The sequence below is a fragment of the Mastigoproctus giganteus genome, chromosome 4 (assembly GCF_048544385.1).
Source record: "Mastigoproctus giganteus isolate SK-2022 chromosome 4, ASM4854438v1, whole genome shotgun sequence".
NCBI lineage: Eukaryota > Metazoa > Arthropoda > Arachnida > Uropygi > Thelyphonidae > Mastigoproctus > Mastigoproctus giganteus.
Genome location: NC_143578.1, coordinates 21,684,620 through 21,708,297, shown reverse-complemented (window position 1 = coordinate 21,708,297; position 23,678 = coordinate 21,684,620). Strand labels below are relative to the sequence as shown.

At 37.4% G+C, this 23,678-nt stretch overlaps 1 protein-coding gene across 2 annotated transcripts in view; it reads right to left on the bottom strand.

The window, feature by feature from the left end:
• Positions 1–23,678, bottom strand: part of gig (TSC complex subunit tuberin) — a 613,633-nt gene that overhangs the window by 21,678 nt on the left and 568,277 nt on the right. For both annotated transcript variants that reach the window (XM_090372592.1, XM_090372593.1), the window contains exons 38-39: positions 11,840–11,979; positions 5,149–5,227 (exon numbers count right to left, since the gene is read on the bottom strand). In XM_090372592.1, the coding sequence (XP_090228718.1) occupies positions 5,149–5,227; positions 11,840–11,979 (219 nt within the window). The remainder of the gene's footprint in view (positions 1–5,148; positions 5,228–11,839; positions 11,980–23,678) is intronic.

Here is a 23,678-nt window from a genome sequence, read left to right as displayed (position 1 = left end):
AAGATAAGTTCTTTGAATGCTTTCCATTTTGAATTTGCTGTTGGTAACATCATCAGTTGGTCCCACTGTACAGAATTTAAATACTGTCTCAGACCATCGTAGTCGCCTTTACGAAAGCAATAACCCTTCCCATTACCCCTGATGGTAGTTACCCCTTTGAGTAAATCCCACTTCAGCACACTGTGATCACTGCCACCTAGTGGCTCCTGTATCTGCAGATTCTTAATGCATGAAGAATCACTACTGATAATCAAATCAAGAGTATTACTCCCTCTAATTGCCTCCCTAACATGCTGATGTAGAAAACAATCATCCAATAAATCCACAAAAGCCTTGCTAGTGTGTGAGTGACCAACCCACAAATTCCAGTCAATATCTGGGAAATTAAAATTCCCCATTATAAGACTCTCTGATTTACTGGCTCACTCTATTTCCCTGTACAGTTTCTTATTATACTCATCAGAGTCATTAGGCCTATAGCACACTCCTACTCTCAATTTTGATCTCCCAATGCTTATGTCACACCAAACTGACTCGACACTGCGCTGTCCAGCGATGTCGACTGGCTTCACTTCATTGGATTTTATGTGTTTCTTAACTAATAGCATAACCCCTCCTCCCTTCCTATCCTGTCTATCCTTTCTGTAGACGTTGTGCTCCCCAAATTCCAGTTCTGCATTCCTTATATCTGTGTGGCACCACGTCTCTGATATCCCAACAATATCCGCCTTTGATGCTTTGAGCAATACCTCAAATTCATCAAATTTATTTACCAAACTCCTAGCATTGGTGTACACGCAAGTATACATGCACCTGTTCTTTTTCTTAGTTACCCTAACACAACCCATGTGTTTACTTGTACCGCAATGACTCCCAGCAGTCTCTGAAATATCCTGCATCTTGTTTTCCAGGCTTCTGCTCATTCCAATAGAAGCAGTGCAAGAATCACTTTCACCTCTGCCAGTGGCTACTGTTAATCTATTAGTCCTTGTATCCCACAAAGCTAGCAGTTTTCCGACCCACCTAACACTGCCTCGATAGCATCAGCAAATATTCTTGAACCCTTTCTATTTAAGTGTATCCCATCCCTGTAGAAGCAGTCCCTTCTGTTAACAAGTACAGACCAGGCTGAAAAAAATTCTACCCCTTGAGCCTTGCACAGTCTTTTCAGGGCCGAACTGATCGACAAGGCTCTCATAATATACTCCCTCCTATCGTGTCTGGGCAGAATTGCAGACACTTTCAAATTCAACCCTAGCTTCTTGAAAGGGTCCAAAGACAGGTAACACACCTGATGAGATTGGCAAAAGGGTGTCCATATGAGGAAAGATTTCGAATATGTGGGTTGCACAGCTTGGAAACTAGGTACCTTAGAGAAGACTTGATTGAGGTGTTTAAGGCTACTTACTTTACTTTATCCACGCTGTTTGTCCTGGTTAGGGGTCAACAACATGGATGGAATGCTTCCACTGAGTTGGCTCAGTCTTCTGGAGTGAGTTCTAATCCTCCATATTAATATTCTAGCCATATTTACAAGCTGGCTGGTCAGGCCTGACACTCTTCGTTTTATTTTGGTGTTCCCTTTAACTAGTGGACTGCCTTCCCAGGCTAATGGATTCCACTGTCCAGATAGTACACCTATTTGATGTCACAGGCCATTATGGCTTTTCATGGAGCTATCAGTGCCCACTTGGCAACCCACCACAACCTGCTATCTCTGCCACTGCTTGTCTACGACTGCTTATTTCTCAGCAAATCACCATATCTGTTGGCTGACCCACTACCTGTAACCCTTGGATGTGTCTAGTTGCACGCTGCTTTGCACTCCTGTAATACAGGGCCTGGAAGAACCCTGTATTACAGCAGTGTTTAAGGTTCTGAGAGATCCTGTTTAAGGGTCTGAGAGGCAAAATTAAAATGAATGAGGAAGAAATTTTCACGGTTATAAATGATTCTAGAACTAGGGGTCATAAATTCAAGTTACGGGGGAGATGTTTAGACTGGATTGCAGGAGGTTTTATTTTAGCCAGTGAGTTATAAATTACCTACATGGGTGGCAGAGGCTGACAATTTGGGGAAATTCAATGGATAGTTACCTATGGGAGGAGGGAAACTCATAGGTTGTCTATTTCCTCTTCTTTTATTATTTATTTTATTTAAATTTATTAGTATTATTTTACCTTAGCCTTGTACCATATGGCTATTACTAATACTAACTCGAAACCTGAAGCCAACTATTAAAAGTTTAGGGTTTTAATTTAATGCAGAAGTTGAAATAATTTTTTTTTAATATGAAAATCCCAAGAATGAGTGGTATTAGAACCTATACTACTTAATACTATGGATGGGTTAAAGGTTGAGAAGATGAAGAAAGAAGATAAAAGCTGATATTAGATTTGAATTTCTGTAGATTGTAATTTTCAGGAAATACATATGATGGGAGTTGTTCCAGAAAATGGAAGTTGAATAAATAAATGAGAAGAGAGTTTGGTTCTATGAGTTTGAAGTTGGACAGTAAAAGGATGCTGACTGGCTTGGAAGAGCGAGAGAGCAGGAATTATAGAAGCTAATTCAGAAGGATAGTGCCTATGAAGTATCTAGAGGAAAGGCATACAGCAGAAACAGTATGTCTATGAGAAAGAGATGGGTCATTAATTAACCTAATTGCCTTTTTAATGGAGTCTAGAAGCCTGAAGGAAGTTTTGGGGGCACCACCCCAGATGCGGGAACAATATTCCGTGGTAGGGCGGATTGGAGATTTGTAGAGTCAGCAGCTGTTTGGAAGAAAAGTAACATCAAGAATGAAAGAAAAAAACCCAGTGTTTTAGATGCAGAGGGCAATATCTGTAATGTATTTATGCCAAGAGAGAGAGAGAGAGAGAGAGAGAGAGAGAGAGAGAGAGAGAGAGAGAGAGAGAGAGAGAGAGAGAGAGAGAGAGAGAGAGAGATCAGAAGTCAGAGTAATCCCTAATAGAGATATGCGATCTTGTCTAGAAATCTGAGTGTCATTGAAGATAAGAATAGAGCAAAAGAATCCTTTTTGCGAGATATAAGGCAGGACTGAGTTTTAGAAGGATTGAAATCAAATAATAATTTTGTCCCACCAGAGATCAGCATTTAAGGAATTGGTAGTGGATATTCAAGAAGTTGAAGCTGTTTGTGGAGGGCAAGGTTTCTCAAACTGGAAGGTGGAATGCAATTGTGTTATCATCAACAAAACTATAGAAAGGATTTCCAGTCAATGGAAGAAGGTCATTAACATACAAGATGAAAAGAGTGGGAGAAAGAACTGAACCGTGGGGAAGAACAGCAGCATTAGTGGTGAAGTTATATAATGCATGCTAGTCTGCATTCTATTTTTCTGAAACCGTAGCATCTACTTTCATAAAACTGAAGCCAGCTGGAGTTGTAAACATTAAAATCACTTCCCTTTTAGGAAAGGTTGGAGAAAGTTGAGTTTCAAAGAAAGTCAAAGTTCTTAGTGCTTTGTAGAGTTGGGAGAATGAAAGCGACAACAAACGAATTTGACCCAATGGAGTAATAAAAAAATTAGATGTGTAGAAGAGATAGATAAGGGAATAAAACAAAAAAAAAAAAAAAGACATTTCTGAGATGGCAGAATGCATGCAAACACCATAGTACTTTCTTCAGACAGGATACAAACAAGATGGAAATACAATGAGCATATTAAATTTTGGTTAACCCACAAATAATGATACACAAAGGCACCAAAGAGGTAAAACCAGAATAGATACATACCGAGTGATTCAAAACACACACCACACACTAGTATATTTTTGGTTTTACTTCAATTATTAGTATAATTATAAATAATAGAGGATACAATAAGTTATGCACCGAGGGACCAATTTAATAGGTATACTACCCCTTTTCATGAAATAGAGTGCTTCTCCAGTACCAGCATCATGTGCGTGTGTACTGTTATATGAAGTGGGCAGATATGCAGGGATGCTGGGTGTGTTTCCAATTTAGTTCAAGAACAGGCAAGATGAAAGATTTTAGTGACTTTGAAGATGGCACGATAATCAGTGCCAGATGCATAAGTATATTGGTCCAATAACCAAACAACATCCTGCAAAAACAGCAGGATGTTGTTTGGAAACGCAAGATGTTGTTTGGTTACTGGATTACAGAAACACTCACTGCACCATTATTCCGGCACCACCAACTTGCATTGCTGACACCTGTTAGGATGGACCTGTGTATTCATTGATGTGAGACGATAACAAAGGCTGAACAAAACTTGTGTAGGGTAATAGAAAGGCTACAGTCAATCAAATAACAACACAGTACAAAAAAAAGTGGCAACCAAAAAGGCAATTCTGAATGCACAACTTTCATACCTTATGATAATCAATGGCCAAACCTTGTTCCATTCCTGTCAGCAAAAACAAGAAGGTATGGCTAAGTTGCACATGCAACATTCAACTGGAGGACTGGAAAAACATTGCCTATTCTGGAAATACTGCTTCCTGCTGATGGGATGATCAGAATATGGCATAAACAGCAGACCCAACTTGACAGGTGTCTAACAAACATGTTGGTGGTGGAGTAATTGTGTGGTGAGTGATTTTGTGGTGCAAATTATGACCCCCCCTCCTGATATCAGTGGAGCAACATTTGGATGTTACAGGTTACCTGAAAACTGTTTCCAACCAGGCACATCCCTTCACAACTGCAGTGTATCCAATGTCAAACGGGTTCTTTTAATAGGATAAAGCACCATGTCACAAGGCCAAAATGGTACAGAACTTGTTCCAGGAATGAGAGTGAATTTTGTCTACTGTAGTGGCCTCCCAATTTACCATATCTCAATCCATCTGAATGGGCTGTTCAGAGCAGAGATCCACCATCACTACCACCACCACCCAATTTGCAAGAATAGTGGGAAATAACAGAGTTAACATGGAGTATCCGTGTTGCATGTTTTTGACATCTGATTGAGCCCATGATGACAAATCAAGGTTATTATGAGGGCTAAAGGGGACTTACTTGCTATTAGTTAGGTGTACTAATATAAAGAAATCTAGGTTCCATGGAAAACCAGTTTAGTAATTTTATTTATAAAAGATGAGTATCGTCATCTCAGCAGTACTGACAAAATGTAATAATTCTTTCAAAACTTACCTGGCTTTACTTTAACTGTCACAACATTACTCTGATAATCTTCAGGTCGAATGATAACACAAGCAAAATTGAACTGGCCCTATAAAAAAAAAAAAATAAAAAAAATAAAAAAAAAAAAATTAAGATAACTGTGCATATTAATGGATATTCTAAAGGAAACATATTCTTTGGAAATACTAACTATGCTTATAATCTCTTTATTAACTAGTGTTGATGAAAAGTTTCACTATAATGAAAATATTTATAGATTTCGGATGACTTCTCTTATTAACAATGTTATGAAAGTTTTGTTTGAATGAAATAATTCTAATTAAAAATTCATAATCACCACCTTCCAAATCTATCACATCTGGTCCGTGTACAGATATCTAGGATGGCACAAACCAGTCCTTGATATCAGCCTTACATTCACTATTTATCTTCCATACTACCTTATTTCCAATTAGATCTTTAGGACCAGAGTAAGCCCATTTTGACTCTAATGCTTGCTTGATACAATTACTATTCATATTTGTTGGCTGAGCTCCCTACTCCCATCCTTTCTACATGCCCATGCCATCTTAAGTGTTTGTTGTTTCATTTATCTGTCTGCAGTTCTGCTCAGACAATGTAGGAGAACTATATGCTGAAATCCTTACAGATTAACTCAAGACTTGGAAGGCTCTGAAAGGGAGGAAATTTTATCACTGCGGTCTACAATTTAAATAAAGGGAAACTATTTTGTAGAGATGAGATTCATTTGAACCGAAGGTAGTACAAGAGCTTCTGCTAGGTAGCTGAGGATATTTAAGGGTTTAGGGAAACTGGTAGTTAGGTGGGGGAGAGGTAATATAGATATGCATTTATCTGATGATATGGGTCAAAGTAATTCCTGCACTTCCAGGATATTCTGAGAGTAGCTTTGTTTCAAATCAGTGAGAAGTTAATCATAATGAAAGAATATTAAATAACTTCAACAGTTGTCAAGGTAGTTAACTATACAAGAACTCTTTTTGTTAGTTGAATGTAAACCAGGGCACACGTATAGTACACTGCTGAACTTGATTGTATATGGTGGCTGTACATTTTGAAACTTCATAGCAGGTTAGTTTTTGGAACAATTTTGAGTTTTTTTTAATTTAATATACAACACTGTAGTTAATATATATTTTGAATTCATATAGTAGTAGTGGCATGTAATGCAAGAAAGCATGTGTATGAGCTTATGCAGCATCAGTCAAAAAAAAAAAAAAAAAAAATCACACCATTCCCTCCAAATGCCTGTCCAGTTCCTCCTTAAAATTATTCAACCTATCAACTTCCACAATGACAGATGGAAGTTTGTTCCAGAATTAACCGCCTGCTGGCTAAAGGCAAATTTCTGCACATCTATTCTACATCTGTCTTTTCTTAATTTGAATTTATGTTCCCTTAGGTTTGTAATCTGAACAAGTGGAAGGATCCCATCAGAATTCAACGTGCTCAATCCATTCAAGGCCTTATACACCTCAATCAAATCACTGCGCAGGTGCCTAGTCTCCAGCCACTGCAATTTGCAGAATTTAAGCCTCTCTTGGTAAGAGGATCCCTTCATTCCCCTCACCAATCTTGTTGCCCTTCTCTGTACATGTTCAAGTAAATCTACATCCTTCCTAAAATGAGGCCTCCAGACCTGTATGCAGTACTCAAGGCGTGGCCTGACCATTGCCTTATACAGAGGGATAATCACCTCCTTTCCCTGCTAGCAAAATTCCTATATATCATTGACAAAACCCCATGACCTGCCCTGGCAGCATTGCTCAAAAAACTTCATATCTGACTGCACAATTACTCCCAGGTCTTTTTCATTTTCTACCACCTTAAGTGTAGTACCACACAGTTGGTATGTTTCTCTGGGGTTACTTCTACCCATATGCAGTACTTTGCATTTGTCAAGATTAAACTTCAGTTGCTACTTCTTAGCATATCTGCCCAAATTATCTAGATCCTGTTGCAGTAGCACACTGCCATTACTGTCATTAACAACCCTGCCAACCTTTGTATCATCTGCAAACTTCGACATTAAGCCTGATATACCTTCATCAATATCATTGATAAATATACAAAACAGTGGACCCAACACCGAACCCTGTGGGACTCCACTAATAACATTAGTCCACGAAGAGCAGCACCCATTGATTACCACCCTCTGTCTTCTCCCACTTAACCATCCTTTTATCCATTGTAGCAACTTACCCTTAATACCATTCTGCTCCAATTTGTACAATAGTCTTTCATGTGCGACAGTGTCAAAAGCTTTCCTGAAATCCAAATATATGATATCAAAATTATTTTTTGCATTCAGTTCCTTTGTAACCACATCATAATATCCTATCAAATTTGTCAGACAAGACTTTCCCTTAACAAACCCATGCTGTGTCTGAATTATTTCTGCAGTCTTGTGTAGATGATCCTGCAATGCATCTTTAACCAGTGACTCCATTATTCATTATTTTACCCGGAACAGAAGTTAAACTAACTGGTCTGTAATTACTCGTGTCACCCTTCGATCCCCCTTTGTGAAGTAGGTTATGTAGGTTAGCTTACCTTTGTATTTATTTAAGTATTTATAAAGCTACAGCTTAATATTCAGAAGGCCTTTGTTATTGACATTTTGGTGGGAACTTTATAACTTCCATTCAGTAGCTTAATTTAACTTCACTAGTAGCTACAATTTTGTTAAAGTTTAATTTTTATAATAGTTTCTTAACCTAGGATAGATGTAGGATAGATGTGCGGAAGTTTGCCTTTAGGCAGCAGGTGGTTGATTGCTGGAACAAACTTCCATCTGTCGTAGAAGTTGATAGCTTAAACAAATTCAAGGCAGAACTGGACAATCATTTGGAGCAAGTGAATGGGTGAAATGAGAAGGGGGGGGGTGTGTTTTTTTTGTTCTTTTTTTTAGCTGATGCTATATAAGCTTGCTTTTTTGCATCATGTGCCTTTGCTAATGCTAAAACTTAAATTCTGTAATATACTGTAAATTTAAATTTTAGCATATTTGAAAAGCTACAGCTTAATATTCAGATAACCTTTGTTATTGATATTTTGGTGGGAACTTCCTAACTTTCGTTCAGTAGCTTAAATTTAATTTCTCTAGTGGTTAAAGCTTTGTCAGCAGTTTTATTTCTGTAATATTTTGGTAATTTACATTCTGTAATATAAATTTAAATTTTATCTTTCACAAGTTCAGATTTTACGTTAATAATGATTGCTATAAGATACACTTACAATACAAAGTCCAAAGATATCATGACCCAGGCATTTCTGGTGTGAGTGATGAGCTAATGATTTGTATAGCCTGTGGCATATATTTTAAGTTTGATCTAGTGGACAAACCGATGATTCTTTTCTTTGCACTTGATGTAAGCAATGTATCAATCTCAAATTAGAACTTGGTTCATTATGAGAAAAATTTGAGTCACTGAAGATATGAGTGCTTGCCCTAGAAACAAATGTAACTGTGAGCTCATGGACTCAAGTATCTTGTGACCTATCAAACGATGCAACCCCAATTCAGGTCCAAGAGAAGAATAGTCAAGTGCATACTACTCTGGTTGAAGTTGATCTAGTATATTTGGGAGACTATTGTCAAGGAAAATGGATAATATTTTTCTGTAATAAAGATAGATGGACCAGAACCAGGGTGTGTTTGCCAGAAGTAACAATTGATGATGTTACCAACAGAATGTCAGATTTTAAGGGAGGTAAAGAGAGTATTATTATTCATGTGGGGACTAACGATATTAAACAAACACGATCTGACTATTTGTTGAATAAGTACAGAACCATACTGAAAAATATGCCAGGAGTTAGGTCTGAATGTGTATGTGTCTGCAATTCTGCCCGGATAAGACAGGTGGGATTATATATTGAAAGCCTTGTGGATCAACTCAAGACTTGAGGAAATCCACAAGACTCTAGGGAGAAAATTATCTCAGTGTGACATGCACTTGTAGATAGAAGGAATCTATTTTGTACAAATGGTATTCACTTGAAATTTGAAAGGTGGTGCACAGATTTTTGCCAGTATCATTGAGGATACCTTAAGGGTTCAGGGAAACTGCTAGTTAGGGGGAAAAGGGTAATATAGATCCACATTTATTTGATGATATAGGGTCAAAGTAATGCTTGCACTCACTTCAAGAATTCTTATTTGTTGCTACAACAGCTCATGTTTGCAAGATGTTTTGATGGTAGCAATGGTTCAAATGAGTAGGATAAGAAAGACAGGGAAACAAGCCTAAATAACTTCAAGGGATGTATCAGGATAGTAAACCATAGAAGAATACTTAGTCTTAAGTGTACCCACAGTAATGTCAGGGGTGTTGTCAATAAAATGGCTGAATTTGAACTCTTGGTTAGGGCAAATAATCCAGAAATAATAGAGCTAACAGAAATGTGGTACTACCTGGAAATTCAGGATAACGAGTTCCACTGTGGTATATGTAATGTATTTAGGAAAGACAAGGAAGATAGAAGGTGTGGTGGGGTCATGCTTCTTATCAAAAGAAGCCTGAGTGCAAAAAGAGCTTTTGCTGAGTCTGAATTTATATCTGCCAGCATAGAATCTGTGTGGTATGAGTTAGTTGGAAGCAAAGGTATAATGAGAGTGGGAGTAATCTACAGACCAGAAGATTGTGGGGAGAGTCTTTACATGCAAATGGAATGGGCAAGCAAGCGAAAATGTCTTATTATGGGTGACTTCAATCTGTCACAGATTGATTGGAATAAGTAGGAAGGAAACTCACCCTGGGGAAAAATTTTTCTAAATAAACTAGACATTTTAAACAAATGGTCGTTTTAAACCATTCCGACTATGAAGCGAAAGCCCTATCTCTTTTACAAGACACCTCAGTCTCCGAGCCTGTACTCAACTCTCCTGTGAAGATCCTAGAATGATGAGACCAAAGTAAACAGCCCTGTCTATACCTGGTTCAAGTCGGGTAAAATCTCTGAATCCACACACTGGTGTCTGCATGCCTCAGGATGCAAGATTCCACAGTTTTACAGCCTACCAAAGGTCCACAAGGAAGGTGTGCCTTTACAACCTGTCATCTCCTGCTGTGGTTCCCAAATGTACGAGTTGTCCAAATTCGTTTCCAGCCTGCTCTCGCCCTTGGTAAGAAAGACTGTTCACACCATTTCCAACAGCGGAGAATTCCTAAATCTGGTCTCTAATCTATCCATCTCAGATGATCAGGTTATGGCCTCGTTTGACATAGTCTCTCTCTTCACTTCAGTTCCAGTCCAACTGGCCAGCACATGTGACTCTTGGACAACAACCAAACCCTGAGCAGCAGAACTTCCTTAACTGCTGACAACATTTGCACCACCCTCAGGTTGTGCCTAACTGGTGGTGCCATTATGTACGGTGAATCCCTTTACCTGAAAATTCATGGTATGGCTATTGGTGCACCCCTTAGCTCAGTCACGGCAAACACTACAATGGAGGAACTTGGAGGAACAATGGAGGAGTTGTGTATTTGTGAGTCTGCCAGCTCCTATAGCCTTTTGGTGTTGCTACGTGGACGATATGTCGTGATCATCCCTGTGGGTCAGGAGACTGACTTTTGCATCATCTCAACTCTCTGTTGCTCTTCCTTCAATTCACCATTGAACTGGAGCCGAGCAATGCCCTTCCTTTCTTAGATTCCCTGGTTCGGCGTGAAGGAACACGTTTAAAGACGTCAGTCTATCGCAAGCCGACGTGTGCTGGCCAATTCACCAACTACTGGTCAGCACATGCTCGCAGCCAACTTCTTGGTATCACACGGGCCCCACTAACCTGCACCTGGTCCCACTCCAGTTCTGTGGATGAAAGGTGCACTGAAATTGTTAAGGTAAAAGCAGATCTGGCAAAATGTACCTACCCTGCCAGTGCCTTAGATAAGTGTGGCCTGCAGGCCCGTGACCGCAGCGATGACCCCACCTCGACCGCCTTTATCCCATACTACTCGAACCTATCACAACAAATTTATAGGGTTTTACAGTCTCATGAGATAAAGTGCTTGCAGCTTCCAGGCAGAAGACTGCGACCCCTCATTTCGAGAGTTAAGACACCAATTCCCCCACTACTACAGAGTGGCTTGGTGTACCACATTTCCTTCCGTGACGGTACTGGCTACTACATAGGTGAAACTGGCAGAAGACTCAGAAATCGAGTTTCTGAGCATGAGAAAGCAATTCGTTCTGTGGACATTGAACATTCAGTGATCGCTGAGCACTTCTGATCTACTCAGCACGACATTGAGATTTTCATTATTGATGGAACAGGTTGTCTTCACAGGTAGTTGAGAATGACAGTTTGAATAAACTCAAAAGTCAAATGGATAGTAACCTATGTGAGGAGGGAAGAATAATTTGTATTTTCTTATCTACTTGTGATTTTTTTTTTTTTTTTTTTAGCCAGTGCAACATGTTATGTTTTTAATACTATTACATTATTAGTTTTAAATTAATTTATTGTTAATTTCTTTTCCATGTGTGATAGAGATGTTTTTAATATTTATCTATTAAACTTTCAATTGTTTACATTTAAGCATATAAAGCGATCTTGCATTGCCAATTTCAGGTTTGAATACCTACTCTATTCAAGTAATGCTTAATAAAGGATTACTAGATATATAAATATATTTTTTTTATGCTGTGCTTAAAAAAAATTAAAACTCACCTTAATTGTAGTCAAGCTGTAATCACCTCCACTTTCATTGTACACTATGGTCACAAAACTGTTAGCAATGTGGAGTTTTTTGCAGTTGCCTGAGGGATCATTTGGTTTATTTGGCATTAAGGTGGCTACATGAAATATCACTATACGAAAAGTATAAATTAGCTTATACACTCCATAAATATAAAAGTATGTATAACAAATCATACATTTTTTTTGTATTAAATTGGTAACAAGAATAAAGAAATATGCAAAAACTTGAAATTTTCTTTTTTAATTTTTTAAAATTTAAATTTGGCATCCATACATACATCCATTCTGATGTCTGCGTGAAAAAAAAAAAAAAAAAGGCAAGGGGGGGGGAAACTATTCCCTTTCCCATTTGCATGGTAATTCTGAAACATTAATTATGAGCTAAGATGCTTAGAAAAGAGTTAATATTACTTGATGATTTATCAAACATTAACTTGTAAAGCATATGCTCACTGCCTGGAGATAATTCCACTCTATATGGAACTTTGTTAAGACTGCACTTGGAATACTGCATCCAAATTGTTCAGATTACGAACCTAAGGGGACATAAATTCAAATTAAGAAAAGACAGATGTAGATTAGATGTGCGGAAATTTGCCTTTAGCCAGCAGGTGGTTAATTGCTGGAACAAACTTCCATCTGTCGTTGTGGAAGTTGATAGGTTGAATAAATTTAAGGAGGAACTAGACAGGCATTTGGAGGGAATGGTGTGATTTTTTTTTTTTTTTTTTTTTTTGGCTGATGGTGCATAAGCTCATACATTTGCTTTCTTGCATCACATGCCACTACTACTACTGCATCCATATTGATGCAATATTCCAAGATTAGTGAATGGAACACTTTTATCACTTAAAAAAAAAAAAAAACAAACTTCCTAGATTGGTCCAAAGATGGGCAGCCTACATATGGAAAGGCTGTGAGTGGGCTACAGAGCATGGCATGGTACCTTGAGGGACTGTTATTTTGGTTTTTAGGAGCATTAGCAACTAAGGCCATATTGCTCCGGGATATGCGGTGGTCATTCCCTGACCTTTCCGCATCCTCCATATTTGGTGGTGACGGGCTCGAACCCCGGTCTAATCAAGAAGCGTATGCTACGCACTGCTGCTCCTTCCCACCTGGCTACGGAGGCGCCTACCTTGAGGGACTTGATTTTTTTTTTTTTTTTTTTTTTGATTTGGTAGTTATTGGCGCATCGGCTTCTGTGGCCATATTGCACCTCCCAAGGTTTTTGCAGTACTTTGATCCGAACCCGCGACCTTTGGGTTGCCGGGCAGGTACTTTACCCACTCGGCTAGCCCGGTCGGCTTGAGGAACTTGAATGAAGTCTGTAAAGGCTATGATAGGGGATATTAAATTGAATGAAGACAAAATTTTCACTGTTACAAACAATTTAAGAACAGGGGTCATGAATTCAAATTGTGGGAAAATAGGAAGCTTTCTTTCAGTCAGTGAATTGTTAATTACTGGAATAAAAGGGAATCACACTGGTAGTTGATTTTCCTTTTTTTTTTTTTTAATATTATAAAACAATTAAAATTACTTTTAATTCTTTATTTAATTAATCATTTATTGTTATTACTGTATTTTGTAGTTTTTTTTTTGTTTAATTTTTGGTCAGTGCTTTACTCACAAAAGTTAGTCTACAGATTTTTCTGGAATTATTTGTTAAGTTAATTTTAGAATCAAGAATTCTCGTAGAAAAAGTTAAAACTAACTCTAATTGTAATTACATTTATGATCTTTATTTGGTACTTAAGATATACACTATACAATTTATAAAATATTACCATCAAAACATATTTAAGTACATAACTTACAACAAATGAAACAACAGTTTATTTATTTAATTTTGTAAAGAATCCCAAAGTGAATTCACAAATATCACCAGAGTATCAAAGTATCAAACAGAGCTAATGTGTTGAATATACTCAGTATGAGAATGTTTTTCCTGTATTTTTATAGGCGAAAGAAACAATTATTTTTGTCAATTCCTATGCAGTATAGTGTTTATCACATATATTTAAAAATTATATCTTCTAAACAGTGATTAGCTGCGTAAAGTAAATGTGTGTATTTTTATTTGGTTCCATCGCCTTGTTCTTTTCTTTATTGTATTGTCAACATCATAATTTTTTTATGTTGTATAAAAGGAAATGAAGTTTACAGTGTTTTTTTCTTACATCTTATTGCAATATTTGTTTTTCCTTTAAATTTCCTATTTTTTACGAGACCTTAGATGTGCCAACTATAGTACTTTTCAGGAACATTACCCCCCCCACGATTGGCGAGGGATTCCTGAATATCTAATGTAATTATTTTATTTATAATTTAGTATCTTCAATAGCTCACAAGAGATTTTAGACTTTCAGCTGGCCCATGGCATTGTGAAATATTCCCACTTTTTTTTTTTTTTTTTGATGATTATACAATTATTTTTTTAGACACTTTTGGAAGCATTTCTGGCTTTATTTGTATACATTTCTAGTTTTCTGTAAATGCAACTCCAATTTATAATGTTGTGTGACTATAGCAGTGGTGTCCAAACTGCAGCCTACGGGCCAGATACGGCCCACGTGGAAGGTGAACTAAAACAGCATTTTAGAGAGTCATGCCACTTTGTGTACAGTCATGCATTGAGCTCAACTGTATCAAAAGTGTACGTGTAGTCCACTGCAGTCATATGTATGCTAAATACAGTTAGCTACATATCAATCTTTTCATATTGTGATATTCTACTATTTTGATATAAATTGTTCATTGTATTGAATTATTACTAATTTGTATTGAATTAAAAATCATTCTTAACATGTTCACTGTCCCCATACATTACATTTGTGTGACCTATTTGTATATTGTATGTAGTGTTTTTTTTTTTTTTTTTACTACGCATCATATGTGATGCCCGGACTTGTGAATACAAATTTACCCCTCCACGTCAATGAATCATGTATGATTCATTTACAACTACTCGCCAATTTCATTATTTTTCAGGTTATATTGTTGACATTGAAGTGTTTCGGCCACGGTCTCAAGTTATTAGTCATTTTCTAGTGTGAAAATGGATAGTCATGGACTTAGTGACAAGGAATTGCGAAGAATATTAGAGGAAAATGACTATGAGCCATTTTCTAGCAATAGTGACGATGATTACATACTAGATACAGTTTCAGAGCCTGATATTGACAGTGGAAATGAAACAAATATTGACACAATTGACGGATATGGCAGGTACATCAGGGCAACATGAAGAAGGTTCTGCTAGTGTTAGTAAAAGTCATTGGACTTACAACATTTCTCCACCTAAGAAGAAAACTTTCATAGGTTCATCCGGTATCCAAAATATTGACAGTATAATGGAAAATGGTAACGCTTCTCTAACCTGCATTTATTATAAATTTATAAATGAAGACGTCATAAATCTTATAGTGAACCAGACAAATTCATATGCTCATCAGGTTATGAATAGTCAAGAAACAGTGAAAGGAAGAATGCAACAATGGAAAGATACTAATGAAATTAAAATGAAAAAGTTTTTGGGATTCATCCTATTCTCAGGTATTGTTTCATATCCAAGATAGTACAGACCCTATGTACTATCATCCATTGTTACATAATTTTAGAATGACTTGTTGTTGTTGTTATTTGGTTTTTTGGAGCATTAGCAACTAAGGCCATATTGCTCCGGGGATTGGAATGACTTACAATTGTTTTACTAGCCTACTAAGATGCTAGCATTTTGCAGATAACACAGCAGAACATTCTAATTGATTGTATAAAATTCAACCCTTGATTAATTTGGTAATTACAAATTTACGTAATTTATACTTTCCCGGGGATGTTGTTATTGACGAATCTATGATACCATTCAGAGGTCAGCTTCTATTCAGGCAATATAACCCTTCAAAAAGTATCAAATATGGATTGAAAGTATACAAGTTGTGTACAAAAGATGGTTACGTTTGGTCTTTTGATGTTTACAGCAGTCAAACCCCGCAAATCCTGCCAGGTATCGATAAACCTGGATGTGTGGTTATAAAGGTATTAGACAGACTAATAAATGAAGGACGACTTCTAGTTGCAGATAATTATTATATTGGCATACCACTTGCGAATTACCTGAAATCAAATACAGTAGATTCTCGATTTACCGGGACACTTCAAGACTCAAAATTAAAAAATAAACCAAAAATTCAAGAAATGACTAGAATACAGTAGTTATAAACAGATATTTTGCAAGTCGGAAATAAGTGACAAGAAGCGGCATTATAAGTCATCATTAGGAGATTAGTGTACCCATTATCTTGCAACCCCGCTGTCTTCACACCTGCCACTCAAAAAAAAAAAAAAAAAAAAAAAAAATTTTAGTTTGTTTTAGTGCGTCGTGTCGATTGTTGTGTTGTGTGTCTTGAAATTATTCTGTTGCACCACAAAAAGACAAATTTTGTTTTGTTATTTATGTCAGGGATGTTGAAATTTTTTTATAGTAAATATATATATATATTTTTTTTGTTTTGAAATCGCGAAAATGATGGGTAAACACAAAAGAGCTGTGCTTTCAGTTAAACAAAAACTTGAAATTATTCAAAAGTTTGAAAATGGTGCATTTGTTAAATCTTTAATGAACCATTATAACGTTAGCAACCAAACCATACGCAACATTGTAAAAAATCGTATTGAACATGCGAGTTCAATACGATTTTTTACAATGTTGCATCGTATTGAACGTGCGATCGTATTGAACGCACGTTCAATATGATCGCACGTTCAAAACATTGCATCGTATTGAACATGCGAGTAGTACGTGGTAAATTTTTTTGTTTTTTATCTATCGCCATATTTTTTACGTAGGTTGCTGAACATTTTTCGATACAGTAAGTCCCCGACTTGCGCAACTACGGATTTACATAAATTTTTTTTCACTCTATTCTTTTTTTTTTTTTTTTTTAGGATGGTAAAATTAAAAAAATAAAAAAAAAATAAATAATAATAATAACAATAAGCAATCAATAACGACGATCACAGCATGCACAAATTGCACAAGTGAGGTACGGAGTAACACGCAAAAAAGTAGGAAAGAAAAGAAGATTCTTACAATTTATTTATGGTTTTCTTTTTCACATGATTGAAGATTTCAGTGAAGGGGACACACATTTCACCATAATAACATAAAAACCCACAGAATTCCAGCTATCGGTATTTTCGCAAATGCAATAAGATCGAGTTTACTACCCGTTTATAATTAGATGCACGAAGAGAAAAGCCCAAATAACACGGAAAGGGCAATTTGTTTTTATTGTTTTATGGTAGTGACTTCCAGAAATGTGCTTTAGCAAAATGTGAGCTTGTGCGGAGTGATAATAGTGAGATTTCGCCTTAACCCTGTGAAGTTCTTTACAGAAAATTTCATTCTGACAGTTATCATGGTGCCGACTAAGTTACAGCGATACTAGTAAATCTACCAAGAAAAGGAAAGCGATTGATTTGGATTAGAAAATTAAACTAATAAGAATGTATGAAAATGGTGAAAGATTAACAAGTAACGCGAGATTAACAAGTAACAAGTAACTCCGAGTCCAAGGATGCTCTCATAATTATGGCTAAGGGTTTGCTTACTTCCTTTGCTGCCTCCTTAAATATAACTGGATAGATTCCATCCTCCACAGGTGCCTTTCTTATGTTTAACTTCATCAATTTCTCCTCCACTTTGCTCTCAGTTATTACAAAATCATTTAACTCCCTGTTACAGTTTGATAAACATCTGGCCCTCTCCTCCTTGAATAACTCATGTGTGAATGTAGATGAAAAATACTCATTCAGTTTGGCAGCTATCTGAAAATGATCATCTACAGTCAAACCATTCATATCAAGAGGACCAATCTTTTAGAGGACCTTACAGAGTTTATATAAGTAAAGAAATCTTTGTTGTTTTTTTTTTTGCATCCTTTCCCAAAGATTTTTCGTAATCTGCTTCACTTGGCTAATCTCAACAACTTTGTGACTTTGTGAGTTGATTACAGACTAGCTTGTATCTACTATAGGCTTCTGTGTTGCCTGACAATTTATGTGCATCCTATGCATTTTTCTTCTCTGCCATGAGTCTGATTCTGTTCATCTGGTTCATCTTACATCCATTTGGGCCTAAACCTAGAGCAGTATTTCTTAGTTGGAACAAAAAGCCTAGTAGCTTTCAAAATTACTTCTTTGAATGCTTTCCATTTAGAATTTTCTATTGGTTACATCATCAGTTGGTCCCACTGAATAGAACCTAGAAAATCTCTAGACAACTGTAATCGCCTTTAGAAAGCAAAAACCCTTCCCTTTAACCCTGGTGATAGTTACATCTTTAAGTAAATCCCACGTCAGTACACTGTGATCACTGCTATCAGTGGTTCCTTTATCTGTAAATTCTTAATGCATTTGATAGTATGAACCAGAGCTGTAATTGCTCAATATACAAATATTCTTAATGCATGAATAATCACTGATGATAATCAGATCAAGTGTTTTTCTCTTCAGGGATCTGAAACTGTTTTTAAATTGTATACAGTGGAATAAATTGATGATATTACCAATGTTGAATTCTAAATGAGAATCCTTCGGGGACTTAATCTTGGAAGCTACTAGGCTTTTCATACCAACTAAGAAATGCTGTTTAAGGTTTAGGCCTAAATGGATGTCAGATGAATTAATGAGGCTCATGGCAAAGAAGAAAAATGTATTGGATGCGTATAAATTGTCGGGCAACACAGAATACTATGGCACATATAAAATATTCTGTAATCAAGTCACAAAGGAAGTCAGGTAGGTGGGGCAGATTATGAGAAATCCTTGTCAAAGGATGCAAAGAAAAACAGCAAAGAATTCTTTGCTTATGTGAACTAGAAGGAAAGGGATGAATCAGATTGGACCACTTAACATAGACGGGTTGACTATTGATGATCATGCTCAAGTAGCTGATAAACTGAATGAGTATTTTGCGTCTACATTCACAAGAGGAGTTATTCAAGGAGAGAATGCCACAAGTTTTTCAAACTCTAACAGGGAGCAAAGTGTTTGAATAGGACTCTGAGGTTGGGAAAATTCATATTCACAAAATTGCACACGAACACCAACAGTTATTATTATTATTATTATTATTATTATTAGCCATATGGTACAAGGAAGCCTGAGGCTTATGCTGCACCAGCCAAAAAAAAAAAAAAAAAAAAAATTCCCGCGTTACCCCCCTGTGTGTGTGTGTGTGTGAGAGAGAGAGAGAGAGAGAGAGAGAAGTAGAAAGGCATCACCAAGAAAGAGAAGAGTGATGATATCCAGCTCAGGACCCTGGGTTTGCTAAGCCCATACTCACCGCCTCCGTAGCCAGGTGGGAAGGAGCAGCAGTGCGTAGCACACGCTTCTTGATTAGACCGGGGTTCGAGCCCGTCACCACCAAATACGGAGATGCGGAAAGGTCAGGGAATGACCACCGCACCGGAGCAATATGGCCTTAGTTGCTAATGCTCCTAAAAAAAACCAAATAACAAATAACAATAACCTATACTCACCAGATGTGAGCCCCCGGAGTTGCTGAACTAATTTTTAATTTACTTTAATACTTTAAAATATACATAGATGTATATTAATACTAAAAAATATACATAATGAAATAACAACACTTTTCTTTAAATTAATATAAAAATAAAAATATAATCCATTTACAATAAATATAGAATATATAAGATATATAAAAATTTATGAGAATAAAAGCGATAAAATATTGAAAATAAAACCACTAAAATACCGATAAAACAATGAGACTAAAACCGCTAAAATCCCGAAGCTTTCAGAGGCATCCACCTCCTTAAATAACAGCAGGCTCACGGCTCTCAGCATGTGGTCCCACAGTGTTATGTTGGTGAAACGAGGCAGCGGTTCAAAGATCGTCTGGGGGAACACATGAATGCTATAAAATCTGCGGATTATGGGAAGTCCGCTGTAGCGGAACATTTTTGGGAGAAGCATCATCAGATCTCCCCGGACGAAGCTGTCATCATCATCATCGACCATGCACATAGGTTTTGGGACCGCAAGTGGCTCGAGAGTTTGTGGATTTGTTCTTCTGATAATACCATTAACAGAGACAGGAATTCGTATTCATCCCCTCTTTGAGGCAGTGATTCTCAGACGGGATGATCGGTTCCGCCTGGCATGCTCCCGAGCCATTTCCGGTTCCAGTGCGCATGAAGGGAATACTGCCCATGCTCCCGTGGAACCACATGCTGAGAGCCGTGAGCCTGCTGTTATTTAAGGATGTGTTGTACCATAAAAATCTTACTGTTGAGAAAGGAGGTGGATGCCTCTGAAAGCTTCGGGATTTTAGCGGTTTTAGTCTCATTGTTTTATCGGTATTTTAGTGGTTTTATTTTCATTATTTTATAGCTTTTATTCTCATAAATTCTTATTTATTCTATATTTATTGTAAATGTATTATATTTTTACTTTTATATTACTTTAAAGGAAAAGTTTTGTTTTTTCATTAGTTTTATGTATATTTTATAGTATTAAAGTAAATTAAAAATTATTTCAGCAATGGTTGGTGTTCGTGTGTAATTTTGTGAATAGAGAGCAAAGTGATTTTGTAATAACTGAGAGCAAAGTGGAGGAGAAATTATTGAAGTTAAACATAAGGAAGGCACCTGGGGTGGATGGGATCTATCCAATTATATTAAAGGAGGCAGCAAAAAAAATAAGCAAACCCTTAGCCATAATTATGAATGCTTCCTTGGAATCAAGGGCGGTCCCCATGGACTGGAGGTGTGCAAATGTATCGCCAATTCACAGAGGTTAAAACGATGACACAAGAAACAATAGACCTGTTAGTTTAACTTGTGTTCCGGGGAAAATAATGGAGTCACTGGTTAAAGAAGTAATGCAGGATCATCCAGACAAGTTAAAGGGAGGTCTTGTCCAACCAATTTGATTGGATACTATGATGTGGTCAGAAAGGAACTGGATGCAAAAAATAATTTTGATATCATATACTTGGATTTCAGGAAAGTTTTTAATACTGTTGCACATGGAAGACTGCTGTACAAATGGAGCGGTATGGCATTAAGGGTAAGTTGCTATAATGAATAAAGGGATGGTTGAGTGGGAGATGACAGAGAGTGGCAATCAATGGACACTGCTCTTCGTGGATGAATGTTATAAGTGAAGTTCCCCAGGGTTTGGTGCTGGGCCCATTGTCGTTTTGTATATTTATCAATGATATTGATGAAGATATATCAGGCTTAATGTCCAAGTTTGCAGATGATACAAAGGTTGACAGTAAAGACAGTATGCTACTTCAACTGGATCTACATAGGTTGGGGAAAATGGGCTGAGAAGTGGCAACTGAAGTTTAACAACAAATACAAAGTACTGCATATGGCTAGCAATAACCCAGGAGAAAAGTACCAACTGTGGTACTACACTCAGGGAAGTGGAAAGTGAAAAATCCCTGGGGGTAACTGTACAGTCAGATATGAAGTTCAATGAGCAGGGCAGATGGGCTGCCAGGACAGGTCATGGAGTGTTGTCAATGATATATAAGAACTTTGCAAGCAGAGACAAGGAAGTGATTATACCTTCATATATGGCAATCGTCAGGCCACACATTGAGTGTACAGGTCTGGAGGATTCAATTTAGGAAGGATGTAGAGTTGCTAGAACGAGTTAAAAGAAGGGCCACAAGATTGGTGAGAGGTATAAAGGTAATCTTACCAAGAAAGGCTTAAGTTCTGCAAACTGCAGTGCCTGGAGAGTAGGCACATGCGAGGTGATCTGATTGAGGTGTATAAGGCTTTGAATGGGCTGAGTAAGCTGAATGCTGATGGGATTCTTCCTCTTGCTCAGATTATGAACCTGAAGGGGCATATATTCAAATTGAGGAAAGACGCTTATAGAATTAATGTGTGGAAATTTGCCTTTAGACTTCCATCCCTTGTGGAAGATGATAGCCTAAATAAATTTAAGGTTGAGCTGGACAGGCATTTGGAATGAATGGAGGGGTGAAATGGGAGGTTTTTTGGCTGATGCTGCGTAAGCTTGCTTTCTTGGATCATATTCCTCTACTAATGCTAATATAAATGAATTTCCAAGAATTTTTAGGATTACCTAAAAATACACAGAGAAATTGAACAGAACTCCATCTCAATGAAAGTGATTGTGAATTGTAGACCCCCCACAGAGAAAAAGAAAAAAAAAAAAAAAAAAACACCATGCGCGCACACACACACACACACACACACACACACACACACACACGTCTGTTATGGCAGCAGAATTCATGAGACACTGCCATTACATCACATATTAAGTTTCTGAGATGTGCATTCACATTTTCTCAAACAAGTCAAAAATTCTCCATGACCTAAAATATATACAAGGACAAGGGGAAAGTCTTCGTGTGCATGCGATGTAAGGAGTGTGAAGAAATCAGGCACCACCTCAGCATTGTTATGGGCCTATATGACAGCTTGAAGGATAGGGTGGATGCCCTTGAAGGATTTAAATTGAAGGCCCATCAAGCTCTCAGCTGCCCAAATCAATGCCAGAGTTTGCACTTGAACATCATGCAACACAACGGTAACCCACAAAGCAGAATGCACTGGTCCCAAAGGAACTAGTTGTAGTCAGTGACTATTGTCAGGGAAACAGGGAACATGTGCAAAAAGGATAGGTGGAACAGGACCAGGGTATGTCTGCCAGTGGGAAAGTTTGATGACGTTGTAGAGCAGATATCATCTTTTATGGGCACAAAGGGTGATATTGTTCTACACATTGGCACTAATAATATTGAGAGCAGGAGACCAGTGGAATTACCTAACAAGTACAGGTCAATGTTAAAAAAAAGCTGTGAGTTAAGGTTGATTTTGAAAGTGTTTGCAATTCTGCCCAGACACAATAGGAGGGAGTATGTGATGAGAGCCTTCTCAATCAACTTGGCCCTGGAGAGATTGTGCAGAGATTGGAGAGATTTTTCTCAGCCTGGTCTGTGCTTGTTAACAGGAGAGACTGCTTCTACAGGGATGGGATACACTTAAATAGAAAGAGTGCAAGAATATCTTCTGATGCTATCAAGGCAAAATTAGGTGGGTCGGAAAACTGCTAGCTTGGGGGAATACATGGACTAATAGATTAACAGTAGCCACTGGCTACTGTTAATCTATTAGTCCATGTTAATCTATTAATCTATTAGTCCATTATCAGAGGTGAAAGTGATTCTTGCACTGTTCTATTAAAATGCAATTGAGGAGCAGCCTGGAAAGAAAGGCAATGGGGATTTCTAGGACTGCTGGGAGTCATAGTGGAACAAGTAAATATATTGGCAGTGTTAGGGTAACTAAGAGTAGAAACAGGTACATGTATGTGTGTGTACACCAATGCTAGGAGTATAGTTAATAAATTTGATGAGCTTGAAGTGCTAGTCAAGACATCAAAGGCAGATATTGTTGGGATATCAGAGAGAGAGAGAGATGGTGTCACACAGACATAAGCAGTGTAGAATGGGAATTTGGGGAGTACAATGTATACAGAAAGGATAGACATGACAGGAAGGGTGGAGGGATTATGCTGTTAGTTAAGAAGCACAATCTAAGGAAGTGCATCCAATGCAATGTTCAGTCTGTTTGGTGTGACATAAGCACTGGGAAACAAAAAATGAAAGTAGGCATGCTTTATAGGCCTAATGAATCTGATGAGTATAATGAGCAATTATGCAGAGAAATAGAGTGGACCAGTAAATCAGAGTGTTTTATAATTTGGGATTTTAATTTCCCAGAGATTG